Genomic DNA, 23,922 nt, shown 5'->3' with positions numbered 1-23,922 from the left:
ACACGTGGGAAGTCCTTCCCATGAATTGGCTGCAGGGTTTCCAAAGTTGATATTGTCCCCGAGGATACTTAACACAACTTTCAATGCATTTCTGCCGAGTAGGCCCATGCCATGGGGGAGAGATTGAGCCAATGCTGACTTTGCATTGTGGGGCTTGTAATTTAGTTATCCAGAATATGTACAGACCTGCGACTACCACAATGGAGTCATGTTGTCTTAAAAAGGCTGAAATGCCTGGAGGTGACATTCATAAAATGGGGACCTGTTGCATCTATATTAAAGTGATTCTACGAAAGGCAGTGAAATAGTTCACACGTTGCCCATCGTTGGTAGTATTTAAGCATCATTTACTTTTTTTTAAAAAACAGAAAGCATCACATTATTTGCAGAGATGCAGATTTGAAGCTAATTGGTCATCTAGTCCTCCAGTCCTGCTGTTATCGTCAAGCAGCTGTGTCCTTCGATGACCTCTGCCCAAACCGTGCCTTCTTAGCAGCAGTGTCATGCTTCCACAATCATTATGTATACTCACTACTTCCTACTGTAGTCCCCCTGAGGCTTAGATGCTGGAATCATTCGTCCTACATGTTTTCATATAGGCCAACGATCCTCAACTATTTCTTCATCTCAATGGCAACTGAGATGAGATTGCTGCCAAATTGAACACCTATGTAATTGCCATCGCCCACTGTCAAAATCACTTAAACCTTGGTGGCTTTAAGGTCGAGATATTGGTTTTTGGTTTTCCCATCAGCCACCTATCACTGCTCTCTATCTTTTGGATAACTTCTATAGGCCCTTATCCAGCTTCCACAACCACACTATATAATCGCTGTGTTAAACTGAATGCAATCTCCACTTTTCTACTCATAAATTGTTTCTGTTGCTCAGGTAATCGTGTTCTTACCAACTTAACCTTCTCCACCGAGTTCTAAGCTTATTTAACCAGCACAGGTGATGCTTGTCAACAGTCTCGTTTCAGCCCGTTGTTGACTTTTGCATAGTCACTCTGATTTTAGGGGGGGCCTCATATCTGGGCCTACCTATATCAGCGCTGACCAAACTTTAATATGTTTTCAAACTCAAAAGCCAAACTGCTTCTGAAATTGAAGCTGGGAGACACCATATCTTCCTTGCCCTTCACTGGGTCCCGATGGGAGAAATGGATGAAGCACAATGGGCCCCATTAAGAGTATAGCTCAATTACTTGTGATACTTCCGCCAAACTCTTCTTTTGGCTGTAAATCCACCAGATTATAAGTGATGGTGTTATTACTTACCATGGGGTCAGTAGTACTAGGGGGCACCCTTTCTTTCAATGTTACATTTTGACAGGTAGCCCTGCCCCCATTTCCAGTCGGGGTTGTGCCTCTCAATCGCGTCTTTATCCTCAGGAGAGGAGTCTCTCTCCATGAGGTCCTTTCCGCATGTTACCACCCATAGGGGGGGCTATTGGTTAGCAGCCCCACCTCCATAGCCCCATGGAGAGGGCACTGGGTAGAAGTGATGCCATCTGAAGGATCGTCACAGGTGTCACTTTCTTTCCTTGCATCCTTCCTCCTTGCGCACTAACTGCACCTCTCAGCCTGGCACTCTTGAAGATATCCCCTCTCACACCTTCCTTCCATCTTATCCAACTCACCTTGGCTTGAAGCCCTTACTTTCTATCTCGCCATTCCTTTTTCTCTTACCCTCCCACAGCTACATACCTTCTTGCATCCCCTCTTAAAACGTTGTGCTCTTCTTGCACCCTGGTGCGTATAACTGCAAAAGCCAAAGAACAGCCATTAATGCCAAAACGATTGGATTTTCCAATGCTTGTTTTTTAGGACTTGGGCCCTGGTCTGTACGTAAGAGTTGGGCCATGGGTGGGGGCATAGGCCTGGCAGGTAGCTATTGACTGGAGGGAGCTTCTGCTTCACCCCTGTGTCTTCTGACTCAGCTGTTTTGTTAGCAGCTACCTGAGAGTGTCATTGCCTTAAGCCAATGTTGTGAAAAATGTGTATTCATTATCTCACTAGACTTGTACTGCAGGTAATCTTAACAGCAATGTACACAAAGCAAGAGTTGCGGCGCTACCACACTGCATGAGCGGCTCCTGCAGAATCTTATCCCCCATGTGGCCGATACAAAAGCTTTGAGGGTCGCCAAGGTTTAATGCACTATTTGTATGCCGGACCTTCGCTCAGAAGCGTTTTATAATGGCAAAACCCCATTGGAAAACGCTCTGTAAATAAGTTCCTAAAGTAGTTGGCTAATTCATCCTGGAATCCGTCCAAAGTCAATCAAATGAGTGACACGTGTCCTGGTCAAAATGGCGCACGTTGAAGTACAACTCTAATTTGTTTGCCTACAGTTCAATGTCTCTTCCGCGGGGAAGGGATTACATAGTTAAAAGGCAAGATGAAAATAGAAGAAAAAAAAACTTCATTTGCAACGGACTTAGCATAGAAATCAAAGTTCCCGAATGATCAAAGCTCTGCGCCCTGATCCCATGAAAAGGAGTGACGCCGCAAGGAAGAAATTAAGACCGGGCTGTTCGCGTCTGGCAGAACCGTTTGGCTTTCGAGAAGCTGTTCATTACCCATGTGTGGAGCGCTGGCAACCCCAAAACTCCCTCCGCCGACATTTTTTCCTACGTGTGTCACTGCGACGCACAATGGAAATTAAAATCATATTCCTCGTAAAAGGGCTCATTTTGTGTTGCCTTTGGACCCGAGGCGCGGGCGGAGCCCGGGGTTGCCTGCCTTCCTTTGGCGACCGTTACTCGTGCGTTGAGCGCGGCGATGACGCTCGTGCGGCCTGCGTGTGTGGGGGCGGCTGGCGCGCGCCACTGCACTACAGTTCCCACAAGAATAGCGACCGTTTACACGCAGGGAGCGGCACGAACCGCCACCTTCCATCTTGGCGATGGAACAGCCAACTTTTATAAAAACCAGTTCTGTCAGGTTTGGGAGAGTAAAGGCGTGAGTGGCTCCTGAAGGGATTAAAACCCGTTCCTTGTGGGTTACAACCCATCGAAATCTCTTTGGTGGGTAACCATTAGGGTACAGAGAAAAGTGCATCTTCTGACAGGGTCAGCGGCCTGGACAGTCTCCATGGCTGCCCCGACACTAAATCGATTTTACAGCTGGGTTTTTGTGTGTGACTGGAACCGTCGTTTCTCCTGTAGCAAAACATCAAGAACTCCACTGTCACAATAGTTGAAGAGCTCACACCTTTGCAACGATTTCAGTAGAGACAGACCTCCATAGCAATGGTGAAGTTTGGGGAATCTAGAGAGACACACACCCCTCTTCAAAAGTTGAAATCGCAAAACGACCCAAGGTCAAAAAGGTGCGTACGTGCTGATATACATTCAGTTATTCGGGATAAAGTGCTCTGGGACGTTTTAGATGTTAAAGGTGATGAGCTATTAACAGCTGTCCAACATGACATTTATCCCCCCCCTCCACCCCAACCACCATGCTCTGAACAGGGTTGGACTGGGCCTGGGCCATAATTTTCTCAGGCGCCAATAAAAAAGTGGCCCACAGTTGCAAATGGCTATTCATTCCTTTTGTGAAAGCGTTTGAGTTGCACCCATCGATAAAGTGTGATGCAATTTGTGCATTTTAAAGAATATTTATTCAGCAACACTGGTCAAAACCAGTGGTCGAAGTGGGGGGGAGCGGTCGGGAGTGGTGCTCCTTTACTTCTTTTAGTTAAGTTTTACCATTCCTATACTTTTATTTTAAAAAGAAACCGTTCCGGAACGGTTTCGTTTTAAAAATACTTGCACTTTCAGTGCACTGCACTGGACGTTCCCTTAAACAGCAGGCACGTGTGTTTTGGGGTTTGTATTGTGCATGGGAGGGGGGTGTGGCGATGGGGTTTGTGGGGAGCGGTACACTTCTTTTCGTACACTTCGACCACTGGTCAAAACTACTAGCCACAGAGTGCATTAACTAATCAAACTGGCCCGAATTAGCCAAAAAAAGTTGGCCACTTTGACCAAAAAACTGTCCCACACCGGCATTTTGTGTTTTTGGTTTGGCCCTGGGCCTATTGCCCTATAGGCCAGTCCGAGCCTGGCTCTGATTGAAAACTGGAAGTGGCATGGAGGAGGGGGGGGGATCGATGTGTGGTAATTGACCTTCTGGTGGTGCATCAAGCTATTGACACTGGTACCAAGGGTTCAGTGTAAAAAAGTCGCCCCACACTTATCTTTGCCGGAATGTATTGGATAGGTTTACACAAGTGGCTCAAGAGAGCACAGCAAATTAAAACGAAAACAGGAGATTTTGTTACCGTTTACGCAGCACTGTGCTTTTCAGTTAAACATTACGGACTTGAGTCACAAAACGGTTTTCAATAGGTAAAATGTCTTTGAATGGTACTACGTCCTTTTGCCGACAGTAGATTTGCGATGGAATTTTACTGAAAAAATGCCATGGAAAAAACTCATTTAAATATATCTGGAGGTGGGTAAGGGGTTAAATGGGATGGGGAGGGGGTCAGGGTGGCGTTAACATAGGGAAATGGCAGGTTTTGGAGGAACCCCCCCTAAAAATAAAAGAAGTCATTTCGATGAGTTATTTCGATGGATAGAACCCTTTGAATCTGGCCCAATCCGCCAAACCCTAACGTGCCCGAGTCTGATCGTACTTGAAAGAACCAGTTCCCAGCCTTGAGGACGATTTCCAGTTCTATTTTTGGACATGATTTGATTTCTGGCTGGCTGGTGACGTCTCAAGGACTTGGGAGATCTGCAACCAAACAAGAATGTTAGAAAAGTAAATTGCCTGGACACCCCAGCAGTGCCAGTGACAGTAGCTTCGCCAGAGAGTTCTAGAAAATAGGCCCTTTGGGAGGAAGTCACCTGCGTGGCTTGGCAGGATAACACGTCAAACATTAATCTGCGTGCAGAGTAAGTACTGTGGAGGAAATGCTGAAGCCCGTTAAAAATAGGAATCTGGCCAACTATTGTCAACTTTCCAAATCCAGTCACGCTCTTTGGCCATTCACACTTACAGCCTGATTCATGGAATTATTTGCGTGTAAAACGCAGATTTGCGTGCCTTTCAGCCTGAAAATCCCTGTTGGAAGCATGGGGATTTTCGGGCAGAACGGCGCGCAAATCTGCGTTTTTCACGCAAATAATTCCATGAATCAGGTTATTCATTTTTAAATGCATGCAGAGAAACAGTTCCCTAAAGATGTTTCGCAGGCCTTGGCTTTTAGCTCATGTGATTTTGCTTTCCATTATTGAGTGTTAGTTTTCAGTTTAGAAAGGTTGAACTACAAGTACCAGAATGCAAAGAGGTGTGAGCTTGATTTAAACTGTGTTAAAGCCAGGGCTAGCTTGCACCTGCAATGGATATTTTGAGTACTCTGTAACACATCCTCAAATTTAAACACTTAAAGACACAAGCCAAAGCTAAACATTATGTAGTAACTTGCTTGTGGTCCTTCCTTCAGACAGGAATGCAGCCTTTTGATATGCATGAGATTAAACCTGCAGTTTAGTAATACATATAAAGATATCGTGAAACTTAAAAGACTCAAGTCTCTCATGTTGCAGGCAAAGGTTTTTCTTTTCAAAGGCAGAATAATAATTGAAAGCCCTTGCGGTCCCCCGGGCAGCTGCTCTGAGATGTTCTCAGAATGGGAGAGCTCAAAATTAAAAGTAGGTGAAACAAGTTTTGGCAAAGTCGATTGTCAAGAGCACACTCAAATACAATAATACAATTCACACAATTACTAGTGATAATCATTAAAGTACTTAATATAAGACAGGTGCACAGTGCAATCAAGAACAGGAAAGCAAAACAAATGATCTGTTAAAACCCCTGTCGGTCACTGCTAGCACACCTCTCTTCACCATCCGGCAGCCGTCCCATGTATCCATCTGCTTTTTTATGCCAAGGTTCTGCACATTTTTTTGGAGCAATCCACACCCCACCCTCCATCTTTTCTCTGCCATATTTTGTCATGAAGAATCGCCTGCCGGGTTGCAGCATCACTCTGATTCCTGAAACCTGGTGAGTGTGGTGGAGTGGGGGCTTTACATTTTGGGCTGTGTGAGAAGAGTTTGGGGTTTGAGGGAGGCAGCAGGGTAGTCCCCTGGGTGAAATGAGCATCAATTCTAGCTCCTGACCGGACTGATTCCTGCCGTACGCCTGACAAAGGTCTTCTTGCCTTGCCATTATGGGCAGAATTCCCAGCAGGCCACTGAGCACAGCACCTGAGCATGGTAGAGTGAGCTTTGAGGCATCTCTCAGCCTGCCAGCTAGCATGCTGAGGCCCCAAATGTCTTCCCTGTCTCTGAACCGAAGGTTATTGCCTCCCATAACCCTCCAAGGTAGTTTATGGTAATTGTCGGGAGTTTACAGACTGCCCTTTCCCCCTAATCTGCCAACTCGCAGATGCTTGTTTTGTTGCACGTGGAATACAATGTATCAATATGAGAGAGAGAGAGAGAGAGATAGAGAGAGAGAGAGAGAGAGAGAGAGAGAGAGAGCGAGAGGGAGGGGCAGTGTGAGCTAGTGAAATGGGACCTACATGTAAGAGGCCACCGGTGGGAGTGCAGGGTTGCAGGTTGTTTTGTCATTTAAGGTCTACTCCCTGTACCCCTAACTAACCTTCTCCCCCTTAAGGTCAGCTACCACCTTACACTACACACACAAAAAACCACAGCCGGCCAACACAGGCCTAGCTGTGGCCACATCAACACAAAGCGAGCCACGACTAAGCTCTCCGCTTTAGCCCTGTTGCACTCTCCCGCATCCCAAAGCCCTGTGGTCTGTCACATCTTGGGCTCTTACCTTTGGATAACATACTCCCAAGTATCATCTCCAAACCCATAGAAAGTAGATTGACACGCAAGAACTGGGTACTTCCGGCTACTTACATTACATAATACCTATACAAAAGCACAAACCTTTGTCTTTGTTAGTACTTGTTTTTAACAGGACTTAAGTGCTTAAGTGCAAAAAACAGGTGCAAGGGCACACATTTGTCTTATTTCAATTACAGAAGGACCTCATTTCCATGAACAATTAAAGCATTACATCTCAGAAGACCACTAAAAATAACACTGGCAGGTCCTATACAAAACAAACTTTGATGTTCCTACATAATACACTATGTTTTACACTGATAAGATCTCCCGCACCCCATATATCCTCATTTATATGTTAGACTTTGAGTTGTAAGAGATGGTTTTCAGATGATATGTTTCAGAATATTTCACGATGTTGTTGCCTTGCCGTTCCCACTGATATATTGCCATTTATACTACTGAGTATACTTGAGAGTCCACACGAAGGGTGGACGTGCATTGCAGTGTGTCGTAGATGTGACTGCCAAGCATGCATGTTGATTTTGTGTTGTCATTGTGCTTGTGGTGTAGCCATGGGCTTGTCCTGGTGCAAGGGGCACTGCAGGGCCCCAGAAGGTTGTCTTTATTTGGGGATGAAGAGCCGAGGAGAGGATATATCTGGAATAAACTTGCATGTCACAATGAGAAAGTACAAAGAGTGAAGATCAAAAGCAAAAATGAGGATCTAAAGATCAATGAATGAAAACATGAAATTAAAAGAGAGGGAGCCAAGCAAATAATTTGTTTATCCTGATTCCCGTCAGGTTACATGACACTTTATATAGTACATATAAAGAAGGAGCTCTGATATGATAGGTAATTTATAACGTCCTTAATACCCAGAGGTTTCTAAGCGCGGACCGGGGGATTGAAACTGTGGTGCTACGTTTCGTCTTGCTTCCAAGGCGAGCACAATGCCCCTGAGCTATCCTGCCTCTATGGGTTAGGCCACTCGCATTCCTTAGTGACATGCCCATCATAGCTGTGCCGTGAGGCCCATCCATTTCGGATGCTCTCAATAGCTTGAAGAAATGAGTTCCGTGCATTAAAAGAGCCCTAATTAGGGTTTTCATCGCACCCATTCACAAGAAGCTGCACTGGCTACCCCTTCAAGCATGAATCATGTCCAAGCAAGGCGGCCTTCGTCACCTACAGAGCAGTCCAAACCTAAGCACCACTCCACCTGGCCAACAAACTCACCATCTGCGGAGGCCAGGGCACCACCAGGAGACAAAACATAAACAGGTTGGAAAAAAAAAGCTGCATGAGGGAAAAAACAGGAAAAAGACATGTTCCTTCTATGTACCCTACCTCTGGAACATGTTACCAATGTAGATAAGACCGGACCCAAAAAACCTACACTTCAGGAAGGACCTGAGCACCCTACTCATCAAAGAACATCTCACTGATCGCTTCACACGCAAACCTAGTCCCCCAACCCATGCCAGCTCCTCTGCCATTCCTGCACCCTATTGATACCCCTGGGTGCGCCCCATTTGTACAGCATGCCGTTGCTTCCCATCTAGGCTTGGCTTTATGAATTCCACACAGGCTCGCATCTATTTGATCTGGGGACTTCATTTTTTGTACGAGGTAGCTTGTGCCACATTCGACTGTATGTACCACATCTGGAAGCACTGCTATTCGATCTTGTGTTGTGCAATTCCTTTCATGGACCTGCAGGATTGTGTGGGAAGAAAATGGGTGGTCTCTGCACATACTTGACTGCATAGGAGTGACAGGGGGCCAGATGCCTTCCACATGGCAACATGCAGCAGGCTTTGCTATTGCACTGAGATCCCCTTTCCATCCCATCTTGGAGTTTAATGAATGTATATTGTCCAGATGTGGCAACAATTAGTCCGTTTTGATGTAACGAAGAACGGATGGAACAACTTGAGAATGGTTTACACTTCAGCTTCACCCATTCTTCATCTCCAAGCATTAGCTCTAACCACATGATGGTCCCCTTCTACACTTAAGGTACCAGATAAACCTTGCAGTTCTCCCTGAATTCTGGGTTGGTGAGCCCCAGGTACAGCTGCAAGAGTGGGATCATTACAGTATTCAGCTCCCCGCCCCCCGTTCCTTCTCCTACCTTATATAACTTTCCCAGCACTGGGTGAGAGCTGCCCCCGCCCCCTCACCCCCGGTACCATGCATGGACACAGGTACTTAAAGGGAAAATGTACAATGTGCTATTAAGCTGATGCCATGTTCCTCAGTTGTTAAAAGAAACAGGCAAATTGTCTAGTCCCGTTCCTAGTCACTTTTTCGACAGTCCTATTTTCGAAATACAAAAGTTTAGACACAAAATGGTCGAAAAAATGTTTTTCGAATGGGTTTTTATTAATTTTTTGTGGGGTGTCCCCCCAAACCACCGTTTAAAAAAAAAACACTAAATACACTATACGAAACTAAAAAAACAACATTTACATTAAAAACAATGCATTCGAAAAAAAAATGTCGACGATTTTATTTTGACATAATTGTATTTCGAAAGTATGCTTTCGAAATATTGACTGGATACCGTCTAGTCCAGAAGCACACCATCAATGTTAGCAAGATTCCCCGCGCCCTGCACCCCCATCTCTAGGTCAACCATCTAAATGGGAGTTGTGCTACCCTCCTAATGACTACTCTTTAAGTGTAGGACCCCTTGCTGGTCAAGATATATAATGAGGCCCTAATCCTAATGTAAGCTACTTCCCTTTAAGGCCAAGGCTTTAGGCGGGCAGGAAAGAACTAGTCATGGCAGAGCACTGGCAATCTCCAAAAGCAGGTTTCTGCCAGAGCTCCCTCTGTCGCCCGCTTGTAAGCAGCTGGCACGGTCTCTTCTGCACACGAGCCTGGAGTAGCCTTTCAGCAGACTCGTGCTTGAGGTAACTGAGAATTGCAGAGAAGCATTTAGGGAAATTAGACATTGCTCACTCTCAAGCAGAGCAGCAAAGCCCCGTTCTGGTAAATTGAAGCTATGCATACTGACTATACATGGCTGCTGGTTTGCTGACATTTTACGAGTAGGGGGAGTGTTGTGACAAAAATAAAATGAGCACCAAGCCAATCGGGCATTATCTGTTCGGAATGGTTTGCACGCGTGAATTACTATCAAGATCGATCTGTCAAATATAAAAGATGTTCTTATCTACTCGAAAAGTTCTTTGGTATTATGCAATGCAGCCAGGAATCCCATTGATGCCCTTGGCTTTCTCAAAGGTGATTTATTTATATACAGAGAGTATGATTTACTCACCAGCTGGATTGTTTAACCACAGAGTGAGAGAGTGACTAATTTACGAAACGATCCAGAAAGATGTATTTCCAATATGTAGACTGAGGGCAGACAGGGCCAGCCGAGGCCCTGCTGAATGGCTCGCAATGCATGTTTGCAGGGTCTCATGATGTATTGTTTTGGTCAGACGGTGCCCACTATAGGCTGTGCTCAACACTCTTTAGGCCACACCCAGTACTTAAGCCATGCCCCCTTATTTGAGCCTACCCCCTCGATTTCCGATTTCACATCCCGCTTTAAGTACTGGCTACCTCATAGGTGATACTATGCTTAACTTGCAGCGCCCCACGCCAATAACTCGCCCCATCTTTTCGGCACATCATTGTTATTGTAGCCCTTTTATGCAGACCTCAAAACCGCTTACACCTTAGTAATTTATAAAGCGCTCACACAGCCCGCAGGCATCGAGGCAATTGTTTGTTTTTCTTAGTTGTTTTTCTTAGTTGCGTAATTGTATTTTTTTTTGTTGTCTTAGTTACGTATTTATAACGCGCTTAAACATCGAGAGGTTTCTAAGCGCGGAGCCTGGGATCGAACCTGTTGTTGCTTTGTGTCGTCTTGCTTCCAAGACACGCACGCTGCCTCTGAGCTATCCTCCCGGGACATTGCAATGCAGCAGTCCCTCAAACTGGGGTGCAGCTGTGAGCGTGGGTGCTGCCACCCTCTGCATTGCCAATCCTGTCAGACAGGGCTTTCTGTGCAGGCTTTTGACACTGCGCTGTTACACTCCGCCTTAATTTGATCTCCCTCCAGAAGCGTGCGTCAATCACAGTGAGGCGTGAGGTTGGATCTGTGGCGCAGTGCTTGTCCAGCCGACTGTGTGGGCAGGACAGAAAGGTCGGCTTCATCGCTGAACATGTGCAGACATGTCCCTTGGACAGAAGGGTGGGCGGAAGTACCCGTGGCGCAATGCCATTGAGCTAATCGGATCCAGCACTCCATCAGGGACAGGTCTTACACAGTTTCTTTTTGTTCGGCAGAGAGGGGATGAAGCCTTCCCTGAAACTGGTGGTGTTCAATTTTTACTTGTGTTGGTGCAGAAAAATGTATTTGCACAAACGCAACAAAACTTGAAAGCTGCTAGTTTCAGGAAAGGCTTCCCTCAGCGCTCTGCCTGACAAAAATCAAATGCGCATATCAGCCCTCTCCCCACAGATGCAAGCCAACATATAACAACGTATTTGCTCTTTCACATCCGAGCGGAGCCGGCTGATGTGCGCACTTGCTTTTTGTTAAGCAGAGAGGGGAGGAAAGCATTGTTGTATGTTAGCTCAATATGTATGTATGCATGTGCACAAGGAGTGTGTATATGTATTATGTTGTGTGTGTGTGTGTGAAGGAGTGCATGAAGAATAAGGGACTGGGCGCTTGTGAATTAGCGAGTGAACGGTGAATAGGGGAAAGAGTGAATGGTATATTTACATGAGTAAGTGAATGTTGTGTAAATGTGTGTGCGTGCGCTTATGTGTAATGCATGGCCGAGAAGCTGATTTTGGCTGGTAGAGGGTAGGAGTAGGGGGGGTTTGTGGGTGGTGGCACACTGTACTTCCGTCTGGTTCCCCGGTGGTCTCTTTTGATTAAAGGGCGATGCCTAATTGGATACCTGGGCTTTAGATATCAAAATGATCAAAGCAACTAAATGGGTAAGTTATCTTTAAATCCAATCACTTAGTTATTCTTACTGGCATATTGCACTTTCTTGAGCCCCACACCAGACAACCCTTGGGATTGAATACCGGGGGCGGAGCCTCCATGTTTGCCCCGCCCAGTTTATGAAGTGGCCACTCCCATCACCAGCTCTCAGTGATAAACCACTGTCACTTAGCACTTTGCGATTTCAGAGATGCTGGACCTCCTTTTGTTTAATTCAATAGACTGTTTGACACATAAAAACGGTTATGGGCTGTATGTGTCAAGCTGTCTACCTAAAAAACAAAAGAAATTGAGCATCTATGAAATAGCACAGTGCATGCCACTGGCTAGTCAGCAGAGGGCTCGGATTGGAACCCCCAGGACAGGACAAACAAAAATATTATTGTCCCGTACTAGGGATTCAAACCAGTGGCCCGTCAATAACAAACCAGTGTTGCATTGAACTGTGCTATTTCGGTACTCCATTTTGCATATTTCATTTTATAAACTGCTTGACACGTAAAGCCCTTAACAGGCTTTATGTGTCAAATAGTCTCTTAAATGAAACAAAGGAAACTGAGTACTGATGAAATAGCACAGTGCAAGGCGACACTGGCTGGTTAGCGGCAGCATCCCCGGCACGAGACAATAGAAATAAAAGCAACACAACGGCAAGGAAAGACACGTTTTTTATCGTCTCGTGCTGGAGACATTTAAGGCCACACCCATCATTTAGCCCACCCCCCTCATTACAGCCCCCCATGCACCGAGTGCTCACCTCACTTAAAGCGCGAGCTTCCAGCATGACAGGAAGACAAAATGAAAGCAGGCCCAGGCAGGGGCGCCAAGTGCGCGGGCGCTCCGCGGCTCAAGCACCTCCCGGGAAAGGCCATCTGAGTAAAAGTCCCTATACTTTAAATGGCACCTTTTTTTCGGATGCCGGCATCATGGGGAAAACCTGAAGTCGGTGTACCTGGACACAGCGACGAGTGAACAACCAAGGCTCTGTACCGTGGTCCCATCACCGCGGGCAACTGAAAGCTACATATACACCCATGTGTTTGCATCTGCCACGTGAATACCATAACATGGAAAGCTATGCTAGAGGAGTACATGCGATTGAGAAGCATAGACTCCAGCTTGTGCAGCCATTACTTTTGGGTTTTCCTGAAGTTAATGTCCAGGTTTTCTGTTATTTTCTCTACGACTGCTGTTTGTCTCCCCAATCTTGCATGGAGTCCTTTTTACTGTGTATTTCATTGTCATGCCCTACCCATCACCCCCTGCTGCCGCCTCTGGTCTAGGAGTTGTTCATTGCTTACACTTTAGATTTAGTGCTGACCTACTGGTCTACGGGCTTTACACCGCTCATAAGTGCTCAGTGGTGGAAATGGAAAAAAGTTGGTGGGGGATCCCACAAGGGCCTGGGTGGGGGGTGGAGTTTGGGGGTTGGGGGGCGGTGTCCGAGGAGGCAGCGTTAAGAGGGGGCAGAGCTGGCCGTTGACCTCCGATCAAAGGAAATGTCCAAAATAATAGTTTAAAACAGCAATATCAAACATTCTGGCACAAAAGGAATGAATGGCCATGTGCAACGCTGGGCCACTTTTGCTTTGGAGCCGAGACAACTTTATGCCCCAGTCCAACCCTGGCAGCGAGTATGCAGACGCATAACATTTGCCCACAGCATCACTCACAAAGCACACTTTTACTCATGCACAAACCAAAACAAGACAAATTACACAGAGTCACGGAGTCAGCACACATTCAAATCTGACATCTAAAAAATGCAGCACATCACAACACAGAGGATCTGGTCCCCGTTTGCTTGCTGGGTCTGTGATATTTCTGTTTACAGTAGGCTTTTCACTGATTTACATGCGTGGGTTTTTTCAGACCTTCATTTTGAAAAGGAAAGGTGTGTGTGGCACCAGGGGTGTTTCGTGTGTTTTCAGCAGTTTTCTTTAAAATACCATTTTCCTGCCTACCTTTTGATTATGAAAAATGGAGATCCCCGTCACTCTTTCAGCCTATCTTGTGTGGCGGGCACCCCAGTCTTATTAGTAATGTGGTTATGCCTCTAGTGGTCTATTTTTGTGCTGGGTCTTTAAAGAGTGATGGGGTGTGCTAGGAAGGTTTGTAGGGTACCGCTCCATGGCAAAGAGTCACAATGCTGGAGTATTTACAGATCTGCAATTCAACAAGACAGAATAATTAACAGAAAAGTACAATTGTTTTTACTGACGCTGACATAATTGAGTATTATCAAAACATGCAAAAATGTGTTTCATAGAGTTTTTGAAAGGGTGATAGTCCTATTCATAAGCAACTTCATAACGTTGACAGCCATGAGTGCTTAGACACAAGATTCTGCGTGATGAGGTACCTCTTTTCCTCCAAATATACCAAATTATTGATTTCTATTCTTTTTGCAGGAATACGAAGAAGGAAGCGGACTTGCTGGCGGCCCAGGCACGGCTGAAGGACCTGGAAGCATTGCTCAACACTAAAGACGCGGGACTCTCCACCGCCCTCAGCGAGAAGAGGAACCTCGAGAAAGAAGTCCGAGAGCTCAGGGACCACGTGGCCAAGGTACAGTGCACCGTTCTTGTCGCGTGCTGACTTGCGCACTGCCAGTTTGCAGTCCCAGACTGCGTGTTTAAGTACTTCCCTCCTTCTGATTCAGAAGGGGCGAATTTGGGTTTCTTTCACTCCAGCCGCGGGCAGATCGTGCTCTGACGGATCACCTTAACTCTAGAATTGTTTACCCAGTATACAGGACCACTTAGCTTGTACAATGGCTCTGAAGACCTAGCTTTTCCTCACCATTTACCAACCCCTCCATGTCAAAGGCCAGGAACACGTAACCATAGGGATAGGCACCCCATGAGCTCCCCCTCCAGCTCAAGTATCAGCTAGAGAAAGTCACCAGGCCTACAAAACAAGTAACATTACACCCAGGACTAACTGCAGACTACACCACTACAGGCAGGTGCCAGTTCAGCTCACCAAATGCATTTTAATATAACTTAACATGATGCGGCAGCGCAGGTTTATGACGCATCAGGCCCTTCCACATCCCACTGTTACATTGGATGTATGGAAAACTTGATTCGTATTAGGATTTTCTGGAGCGTTTTCCCCCTCACAAACGTGATGACGTACTTCCCTCATCATTAATTAGCATGTTACTCAGAATTGTCCCCATTTTCCTGTGTCAAAGATATATCTAAAGATTGTTCTGATCTTTTTCCCGATATTCTTTTTATAAATATATTTTAGTCTGTGAACTACGCGTCACTCGCACCCGTGTATCCTCCATCTTGCTTCTTTGCTCTTCACATTGTGGACAAAACTAAAAAAAAGTGCAGAACACGCTCAGCCATAGTGCAATGTAGGCAGTTGCCATTTTCATGCCTCACTATTCGAAATAAATGTGGATGTTGTGCAGAATGTCCAATTCTTCTCCTATTGAGTGTTGTGTCTTATCTCAGTACATTTTTGAATTGTATCTTTTGAAGCCATTGTTGTCTGTGTCCCTCCTCTCCTTCCATTCCACTGCTACCTTCCTTTTTTATAATACTGTGTACATCTCGTACTGCCAAAGCTATTTTATGCACAGCTGGTTCATTAGCAGTGCAGTCCCCACCTCTGTGTTGGGCATTAGCGAAATCATCAAGGTCCGTCCTTAAAGCCCAGCAATAATGACGGAACAGGGTGTCTGCAGCATGCAAACAATGGGATCTGAAGTCAGCTATTAATAGCATAACAAACCCTCGGACTCTACCCATTATCAACGAAGGTGATTCTAGGCGGCTGCCCAGGAGGGCAGCAGCACCCGGTAAGCAGCGGAGGTGGTGGGGGCGTCACCATTCGGGATCCAACACGTAAACAGTTACTCCACTGTAAGGGGGTGAAGTGCCACAATGGCATACACCTTTGTAGCAGACTTAAACCAACACTCCATGTTTGAAGCAGCATAATAGTGAGGCTTTAAGCCTCACAAAGCCAGTGCACCTGTACATTGGCCAAAGCAGGCACACATGGCAGTCTGTGTTGTATGTTTTGCTTCCAGCTGTCTGGTAAGGTAGGAGCTCAGCGTAGCAGATGAATGCTGCCTGTCATGTTAGGCGCTCCTCAGGCAGGAATCCGCTTAATTCTGAGCACCTCCCCTAGTTCTCAATGGTCCGATGGAATTGAACTTACTTGGCCTGCATTCCTTAGATACTTTGTGGGTGCCTCTTAGAGCCCATACTCTTGGATATGTATTTCTTCTAGTGGCTTAATTTTGGTTGCTCCACAACGCAGTACACTCACCTTGCTGTTTTTGCAAGGGAAGGACTCAATCCCATGAAAACAAACGTAAGGGAGGAAAGGAATCAAATTAAATGATTTATATCCTGTTCAACTGTACCTTAATTATACAGACTATCTACAGTATAAAAAGGTTTTTATTTTATTGATATAATGTGGTGTTACCCGATCCCATGGGCCGTAACTATCCAATGAATCTGACGGGCCGTATCAGGTGTTATCGGCCTTGGGCTTGAGTTAAAGGCCTGAGCATTGTGAGGCCCTCTAAAGCGGGACCCCGGGTTGATAACACCCGATCCGGCATGCCGGAGAGGGTGTTAAATCTATTAGTACCCCAGCTTTTCGATCCTGAATCCTGCTTTTAGGAAACATTTATTTTAGTTCAAGGAACAGAATGCTGCATGCATCTCATCCTTGAATGAAAATACTGGCACAAGATGGCCGTCATGGATCTGGAAGCAGGGCTCCATAAGGAACCCCTCTTCCATTACCATGGTGGCCGGCAAATTGAGACAGAGTGAAGCTGCGGCGGCGGGCATTGCTGCCGCTACAATCAGGTAAGTGCGGCTGGGGAGGGGGTTTGGGGTTTCTAAACAAATTGAAGCGAACGGGAGGGTGGGAAGAAGATGGCGCTGCGGGGTAGGGAATCAGCCATCAGGTTCCATAGAACACAGGCTCAGATCAGCAGTTTCAGCCCGCAATCAAGGAACCTGATTCGTTGCTGCCCCCCACCCTGGGTGCTAAATATCACTTTAAACCTTGAGCTTCATTACAATTTCATTTTGGGAGATTTGAGAACCACACTCAAATATACATATATAATACGCTGCAATTCTAGCAGGTATAACTCTAAAGCCTTGAACATAGCATATGTACATGGTCTGTTTCCCACCACTGTTAGAAAACTAAACCACATCAACATATTCTTAAAATGATTCAAAGGACTTCCAGAAAAAGAATCCAGAAGTGTATATCAGTGCTAGTTGTGCAACACGATTCATTTAAAACTCAACCACCCAAAAAATTACATTAGACGTTAAACGTATAGGGCCTGATTCACAGATTGTTTTCCTATGGGATTGTACCACTATACAATGCTTCTATGAATCAGGCCCATAGTCCATTTCAGGCATCACCATGCTGGTATATACACTTAACACAATCATAAAATCAAATGTCTTTCTACAATAGGCATCACCTGTTGTATACAGCGCCTTGTCCCTACATGTTTCTGTCCTGTATTCTTTTAGATCCTGGACCTTCTTCTGGGGACATTCCAACTAAAATGGGTACACTGTGGGGATTCTGTTATGTGGCTATCTTGGTCCTTAGATAGTGTTCTAATTCACCAATACTGGGGAAGTATAAACAGATAATCAGCCAGATCAGGCTTTTTATATTCCACTGTGTACACATATCATTTTATAGGCGATTTTAAACCCTTATCTGGATATTCATTGCTAGACATCTTTCTTCATAAATAGGATAGTCATCAAAGTTTTAATGAGTGCCATTATTTTTTTTAAATATGAGTCTTCCTCAAAATCTGCATGGACACCACATTTTTTCATAAACCTATATAATTAAATTGATATAACAGTATTAGTTGACATCCACTTATATGCAATACTATCTGCTTAGTAAAGTATTGTGTACTCAAAGTTGTCCAAAGCATCTTTACCTTGGCACGTCTTAGTTTGTAAATTGATTCTAATGCAATCGTTCAGAGCTCTTGCACATCTTTCCAACCCTACAAAAGGCATTCCCAAGTACGTTTTAATAATGCTATAATTTATGACTTCCAAATGTCTAAAAATCAAACCTATGTTATTTTAGTGATTGTGCCTGATTTTATTACTTATGTGTGTGCAAAATATACTGCTTGGGTTAATAAATACATGCCCCTTAGAGCTGATGTCACGATGCCTCTGTTCTGGTAGTATGTGGCGAAAATCTGCACAGTTTATTACCGGGAGTTCCTTGTAGTGAGGTCTTTGCTTGTAAGGAAAAGGGACACCCTTTTCAATTGGGCAGTCACAACACAGCTTGTTTGGGAAATCAGCAATTTCACATATGGAAAATGTACACCTTAGTCCAATGTAAAAGGAAGTGGATATCGAAGGCATTGCTTGCCTTCCTGGATCATACCATTCACCAGGGGTGTCCTTGAAAGTTTGCTCCGCCGATGAATATTTACTTGCTAGCTGCTGCCCCCCAGGCACTGGCTTGCACGCTGACCCCGACACAGCTACCCCACACTCCCCAACAGCAGGGACACCAAGGGGCAGTGTTTTGAGCTAATCTCCCTGGCCCTGAGCAGACATGCTAGTGGCCGGGCCTAGCTGCCATGGAACATTAAAAAGTAGGGAATTGCTCGCCTGAGTGGAGGTGGGCAATATTTAGTTATGTTTCGCCTGCAGGACACATTTGCTCTGCATTATTTGCTGTTTACCGAGTCCCGGTGCATATCTGACACATTACATTTCTACATATGGGTATGCTGCAACCTCATCCCTACCTATAGAAATGCTGCCCTACTAGTGTCATGAGTCCCTCATCCTTGGTACATGCTTACCTGCCACGTACTCTATTCTATTTAACAAGACACACTAATTGTGCGAGCTAATGCCTCCTCTGTCCCTACTTGTGTAGCAAAGCTAACTATTCTTTGTGCCAGCTGCATTTCCAGGAGGATTTAAAGTGCAGTTTCAAATGTGTTCTTTCTGATTGTGCAATTCTGTTTTTCTGGGGAAGTCAGGGGGGAACCTGCTCTCTAGCCAACAATTGCCCCACTACATGACCATACAGTCTCAACTGATTATCCTTTTTTAGGAGTCACCCAAAGGCAAACCCTGCTGGCTCTAGATTAGCCTGGGTCAGGCTGTGGGGCCAGTTCCCTGCCTCTCGCCAGATTCTTCCCAATAGGAAGGCAAACGAAATACACGTTCTCTCAAACCGCCCCCCCCCCCTTTCCCCTTTGTATAGGCTGTCTGGTCCTATCCTCCCCTGCCTGGCCACAGAGTGATGTAGGACACAGTGGCTTGCATAATACCAGGCATGGCACGCCCCCAATCATATAGGTACATGGAGACCAATAAATACAAATCTACATGGAACTATTGCCGTATACCACACGTAAACGGGACCACCGGCCAATGCGCTACGTCGAAAGGGCTGTGCCGAAAGAGGGGGTATAGCATCTATCAGAGTGTATTGAAATGAGTGGCTAATAGCCACTCTTGCTGTCAAATGTTGTGCCACCCACTTCTTGGTACTTTGACTTGTAAGTAAACTCACTTGAACAATGGCCACATGCTTTTTCAGTGCTCAATGTTTTGTAAAAGGGTTGCATTACTGGTAGGTGGTATTTTGATTGAAGAGTCCACAGTTGCCCCCAAACACCCAGCAGTGCCCCCTGCACCGTTTAGATGTCCATTTACCTTGTCCTTACTCCTCGGCCACCTGTCTAATTAGCACCCATGTAGGGAACTGCACGGGGGCTAATGGCGATAGGTCCCTCAGCAGCGAGCCGACCCTTCCGGTAATGGTACCGCTACCATCGTTAAGCGATCCTCGCTGTGCTCGGGCCATTAACTTGGGCGGCGGGCCATTACCTACAGGATCAGCCCTCTGCCTCAGAGCATATCGCCTCATTAAAGCCCCTGCCTCTGCTTGTCTTTTCACCATCATTCCCCGCTGTTGTTCACGTCGCTCTGCACCCCTCATTTATGACTACAACCCCCTATGCAGGCCTTTCTACCCTCCTTTGCCTGAGTATTTCACCTACCCTGCATATATGATGCCCGTGCTGGCCCTCCTCCTGTGCGCCCACTGTCAGATTGAACCCACCTTATTTGATGTACCCGGGGTCTGACCAGCATCGTAGCCGCTCATTGGCAGAAGCTGCCTGCTGGGCCTCCGCATGCTTGGAACTAAAGTGCTGTATATTGAGATGCATTGCCATGGGCGTGCCAGTATCATTTGATATCATGGTGTACAAATGTTGACTGTTGTCTGAAATAACAATGTTATTATCGTAATTGAGCACAGATGTTGGATCTCTGTGAATCTTGCATTCGTGCTTGGTGATCGTAACTGGTTTCTTCTTCCTCTTGGTCTTGCTAGTTGGAAGCGAGCTTGGCTGATGCCAAGAAGCAGCTGCAGGATGAGATGCTCCGTCGCGTGGATGCGGAGAACCGTCTCCAGACGCTGAAGGAGGAGCTTGAATTCCAAAAGAGCATTTACAGCGAGGTGAGTTCACCCTCTCTTCTACACGGCGTTACGGATCCCGAATGACCAAGCGCCAATCTGAAGGGTGGCCTCCTGCCACAAAGCCCTCCCTCCTGCCCGTGCCAAGACCTGCACCTTCATTCACCTTGGCATGTCGCCATGGGGCATGAATGAGGAGAAAGATTGCAAGGGAACAATATTTGGGCTGCGTGCCTCTGCATGCATTCTGCTATCAAGGGCAAAAGTTGCCCATTTCAGTATTTTAAGGAACTGCATGTTTTTAGAAATCAGTTTTGCAGATTGCAATTCTTCAGGTGGAGTTCCAAATGCCCGATCTATGCCAAACAAAGTGTTTTTAGAGTGCGTATTTGCATTTTCTTTTAACTAGTCTGTCAATCCTAAAATCTGGAAATTCAAATGGTTGTACATCAAGTGGTTCCAATATTTGCACACTCCTCGCGAATACACAAAGGATTTGTGCATCCGGCATAGAGAACATTGCGCCAAAGATACATGATGCAACGTTCCACCTGCACAAACAAACAATACTAATGATTGCTTGAGAGTAAAAGGGAGCCTCTTTTTAGGGCGGAAGTCCATTTCGCGCGTATCCTCCTGCAATTGTACCTGCTTAGGGTGGGGTTCAAGGAGCAACCCACCCCGCTTATAATCCGCGCAGGAAACCTCAATGCAGGCACTGCTCAGACCTTTCCAACAGTGAGTGTAGTGTCAGCTGACACAACCGGAATTGTACGGAGAATTTATTGTGAGGAAGCACTGATAGCGGGCACAAAGACTGATGAATGTGTCCCTCAAGTATGTTAGAGAAGGGTAGTGCCACACGCATCATGTTTATCAGTGCATCTTCACCGCTGGCTCAGGAGGATAGACTGACTGAATACCATTATCAGCCATGTTTGCAAAAGGCCCAGCCAGTCAAACTCTTCTAGATATGCCCTCAAGGATTGATAGAATTGATTGAGACAAAATGCACTCTGTAATAAACCAGGGCTGAAGACGCCTAAAGTATATGAATGCTCCATCCATCCGGAGGTGGATCACACAAGCAAGCACCAAACATTACATTCCTTCTTACACACGATGCAGGAGAATGCTTAATCCCCTTGTGCCAGGGATTTGGGGGGGGGCTGTAAGTGCCCATTCACACTCTGGGTGCTATTACAGCGGCGCTGTTAGCACTGTGATAATTGCGCCGCAATGGGAGGAAAGTGGAGAGATTTACCTCCAGCAAAAAGCTGGAGGTAAATCTCCCACTTTCTGCCCACACTCAGGATTGGGCGGAGTAGTAATGCAGCGGCAATAGCATTACCACTGGATTTTGCTGCTCCACCCAACCTGTGATGACCGCCTTTATCTGAACAGTGTGGCAGCCACCCTGTTAACTGGCACTTAACGGTGGGAGCAATGGCATGGAGACCCTGCCGATCGACCTTTCCCAGTGTTATTCAACTATGGGCCTCATCATGAGTTGGGCTGTATTCCTGGCTGTAATACTGCTGACTGTAATAGCCCTAGCACCGACCGGCCCAGTGGTATTACCACCGGATCACGTGTTGGGCCTTAACGGTAAATCCCCATTCCTGATTGGGTCCATTGGATCCAATGGGGAATTATCGGTGCTAATACTGCGGGGTAATACAGCCGGCTGTAGCACCGCCAAAAACAGGGATTTTCACCTCCAGAAAAAAGCTGGAGGTAAAACAGCCGACTTAGCACCCAACTCATGATAGGGACAGCCCTTAAATGTGGTGGTAATACCTTTACCACTGCATTTAAGGGCTACAGCCCAAATCATGATGAGGCCCAATGTATTCTTTGTCCCCTAAATGCATGGTCAATTCCTTAGTTCGGCACTCACTGTCTGTCTCCAAGATACTCATGACAGTATGGGTTTAAGATTAATATCCCCATGGTCATCTAGACATTTAGTGATTCCACAGCCGTGTCTAGGCACTATTCATAATGTGCAGTCTGCTCATGGTGCAACCTGCCATAGAGAGAAAGAGAGAGGGCGAGATAGAGAGAGAGAAGAAGAAATTGGGAGTCCAGGATAGACAAGTAAAGCAGAAGGCAAGTCCTCTGCAAGGTCACACATTATATGATATGATATGATTTGATAGGTTATTTATAATGCACTTAACACCCAGAGGTTTCTAAGCGTGGACCCGGGAATCAAACCTGAGTTGCTCTGCATCGTCTTGCTTTCAAGGTGAGCACATTGCCCCTGAGCTATCCTCCCGAGATAAGATGATGGGGAGAGCAGGCGATGCTGGAAAAAACAGATGTTTTTCAAAACAGTCCTTCATTCAGCTCCATCTGTGGATTGTCCATAATCCAAACACATAATACTGGGGCTGCTTGTTTCATTCAAAAGTTGGGTGAGAAAAGAAGCAGATGGGCCTGTCCACAACCAAAAAGGCAAACATTCACTCAGCTTCATAAAGAAGGGAAAAAACAGGGTAGACCCAGGTTTGTTCATTTATTTGAATGATGAGGTTTGTGAAGTAGATCTCTTATTTTATTTAAGGAAATCCGTGAGACAAAGAGGCGGCACGACACCCGCCTGGTGGAGATTGACAATGGCCGGCAGCAAGAATTTGAGAGCAAATTAGCGGACGCCCTGCGGGACATGCGCGCCCAACATGAAGACCAAATTAGGCAATACAAGGATGATTTGGAGAAGACCTACCATGCCAAGGTACCGATGCGAGGATCATTATCATTATATATATATATCCCTAATCTATGTTTCTTATTGTGTACGCTAAAGTGTTTCAATTAAGCCTTGTAGACTGAGTGAGGGGTCATTTTTTTGGGATAATGCCAGCCTCAAGTTCACCTCGGGCAATACCCGGGGAAGGGCATTAAGTCATTTGATATTTACCCCACCCCAGTGTTTTAAGGTTATTCACCCTCTCCGGTAAGGCATTGCAATTGTGAATGAAATGTCGGCTGTAGAGTCAGAATGTTTAGAATGAAGTGAGTAACAGAGATGATTGATATGATATGATAGTTTATTTATATAGCGCCTATACACAATGTGTTTCAAAGCGCTTCAAGGCAAGGAGGGAACAAGGGAAAATACAATGACATTCTTACAGGCCATGCACAGTAAGGATTGAGTGCATTTCGAGCACCCTGTTTGGTTCAGAGGAGGTCAGTAATTAAAGTTGACACAGGGAGGTACCATGCAAGCATAGTTTCGGACTACACGGGGGGCAGAGGGGGCAATTGACCCCATAGTCCTTGAACCACGGGGGCAGGAGTGCCATTTTGCCTCCCTGGATATTCTGCATGTATTTCTATGGGGACGAAAAAAGAAGAAAACAAAAAAAAAGAAGTCAGTGCTGTGCACTTAAAATCGCTCAGCACGACCGGGCTCTGGCTCCTCTGCTGCTGGGCTGAGGCTCAGTGAAGTGCTAGCACGCGCCTTGCAACAGTAGCATGCGCTGCTCGCTCCACAGTGAGAAGTCCCCTCATCAATGGACCGCTGGAGCCTTTAATGCGGGTGGAGGGGGAACGAGACGGTGGACAGGCCGAAGCTGCGGGGGAAAGGTGGGGATCTAAAAGTAGA

The 23,922-nt window shown here is 46.0% G+C and overlaps 1 protein-coding gene across 2 annotated transcripts in view; it reads left to right on the top strand.

Annotated features, from left to right (window-relative positions):
- Window positions 1-23,922, top strand: part of LMNA (lamin A/C) — a 205,343-nt gene that overhangs the window by 141,801 nt on the left and 39,620 nt on the right. For both annotated transcript variants that reach the window (XM_069607129.1, XM_069607128.1), the window contains exons 2-4: window positions 14,219-14,375; window positions 20,223-20,348; window positions 22,876-23,046. In XM_069607129.1, coding sequence (XP_069463230.1) covers window positions 14,219-14,375; window positions 20,223-20,348; window positions 22,876-23,046 — 454 coding nt within the window. The remainder of the gene's footprint in view (window positions 1-14,218; window positions 14,376-20,222; window positions 20,349-22,875; window positions 23,047-23,922) is intronic.

This window comes from Ambystoma mexicanum, chromosome 1p (genome assembly GCF_040938575.1).
Source record: "Ambystoma mexicanum isolate Mex_15411 chromosome 1p, UKY_AmexF1_1, whole genome shotgun sequence".
In the NCBI taxonomy this organism is placed as follows: Eukaryota; Metazoa; Chordata; class Amphibia; order Caudata; family Ambystomatidae; genus Ambystoma; species Ambystoma mexicanum.
Note: the sequence above shows the minus strand (reverse complement) of the source record. Positions and strands in the feature narration are given on the sequence as shown.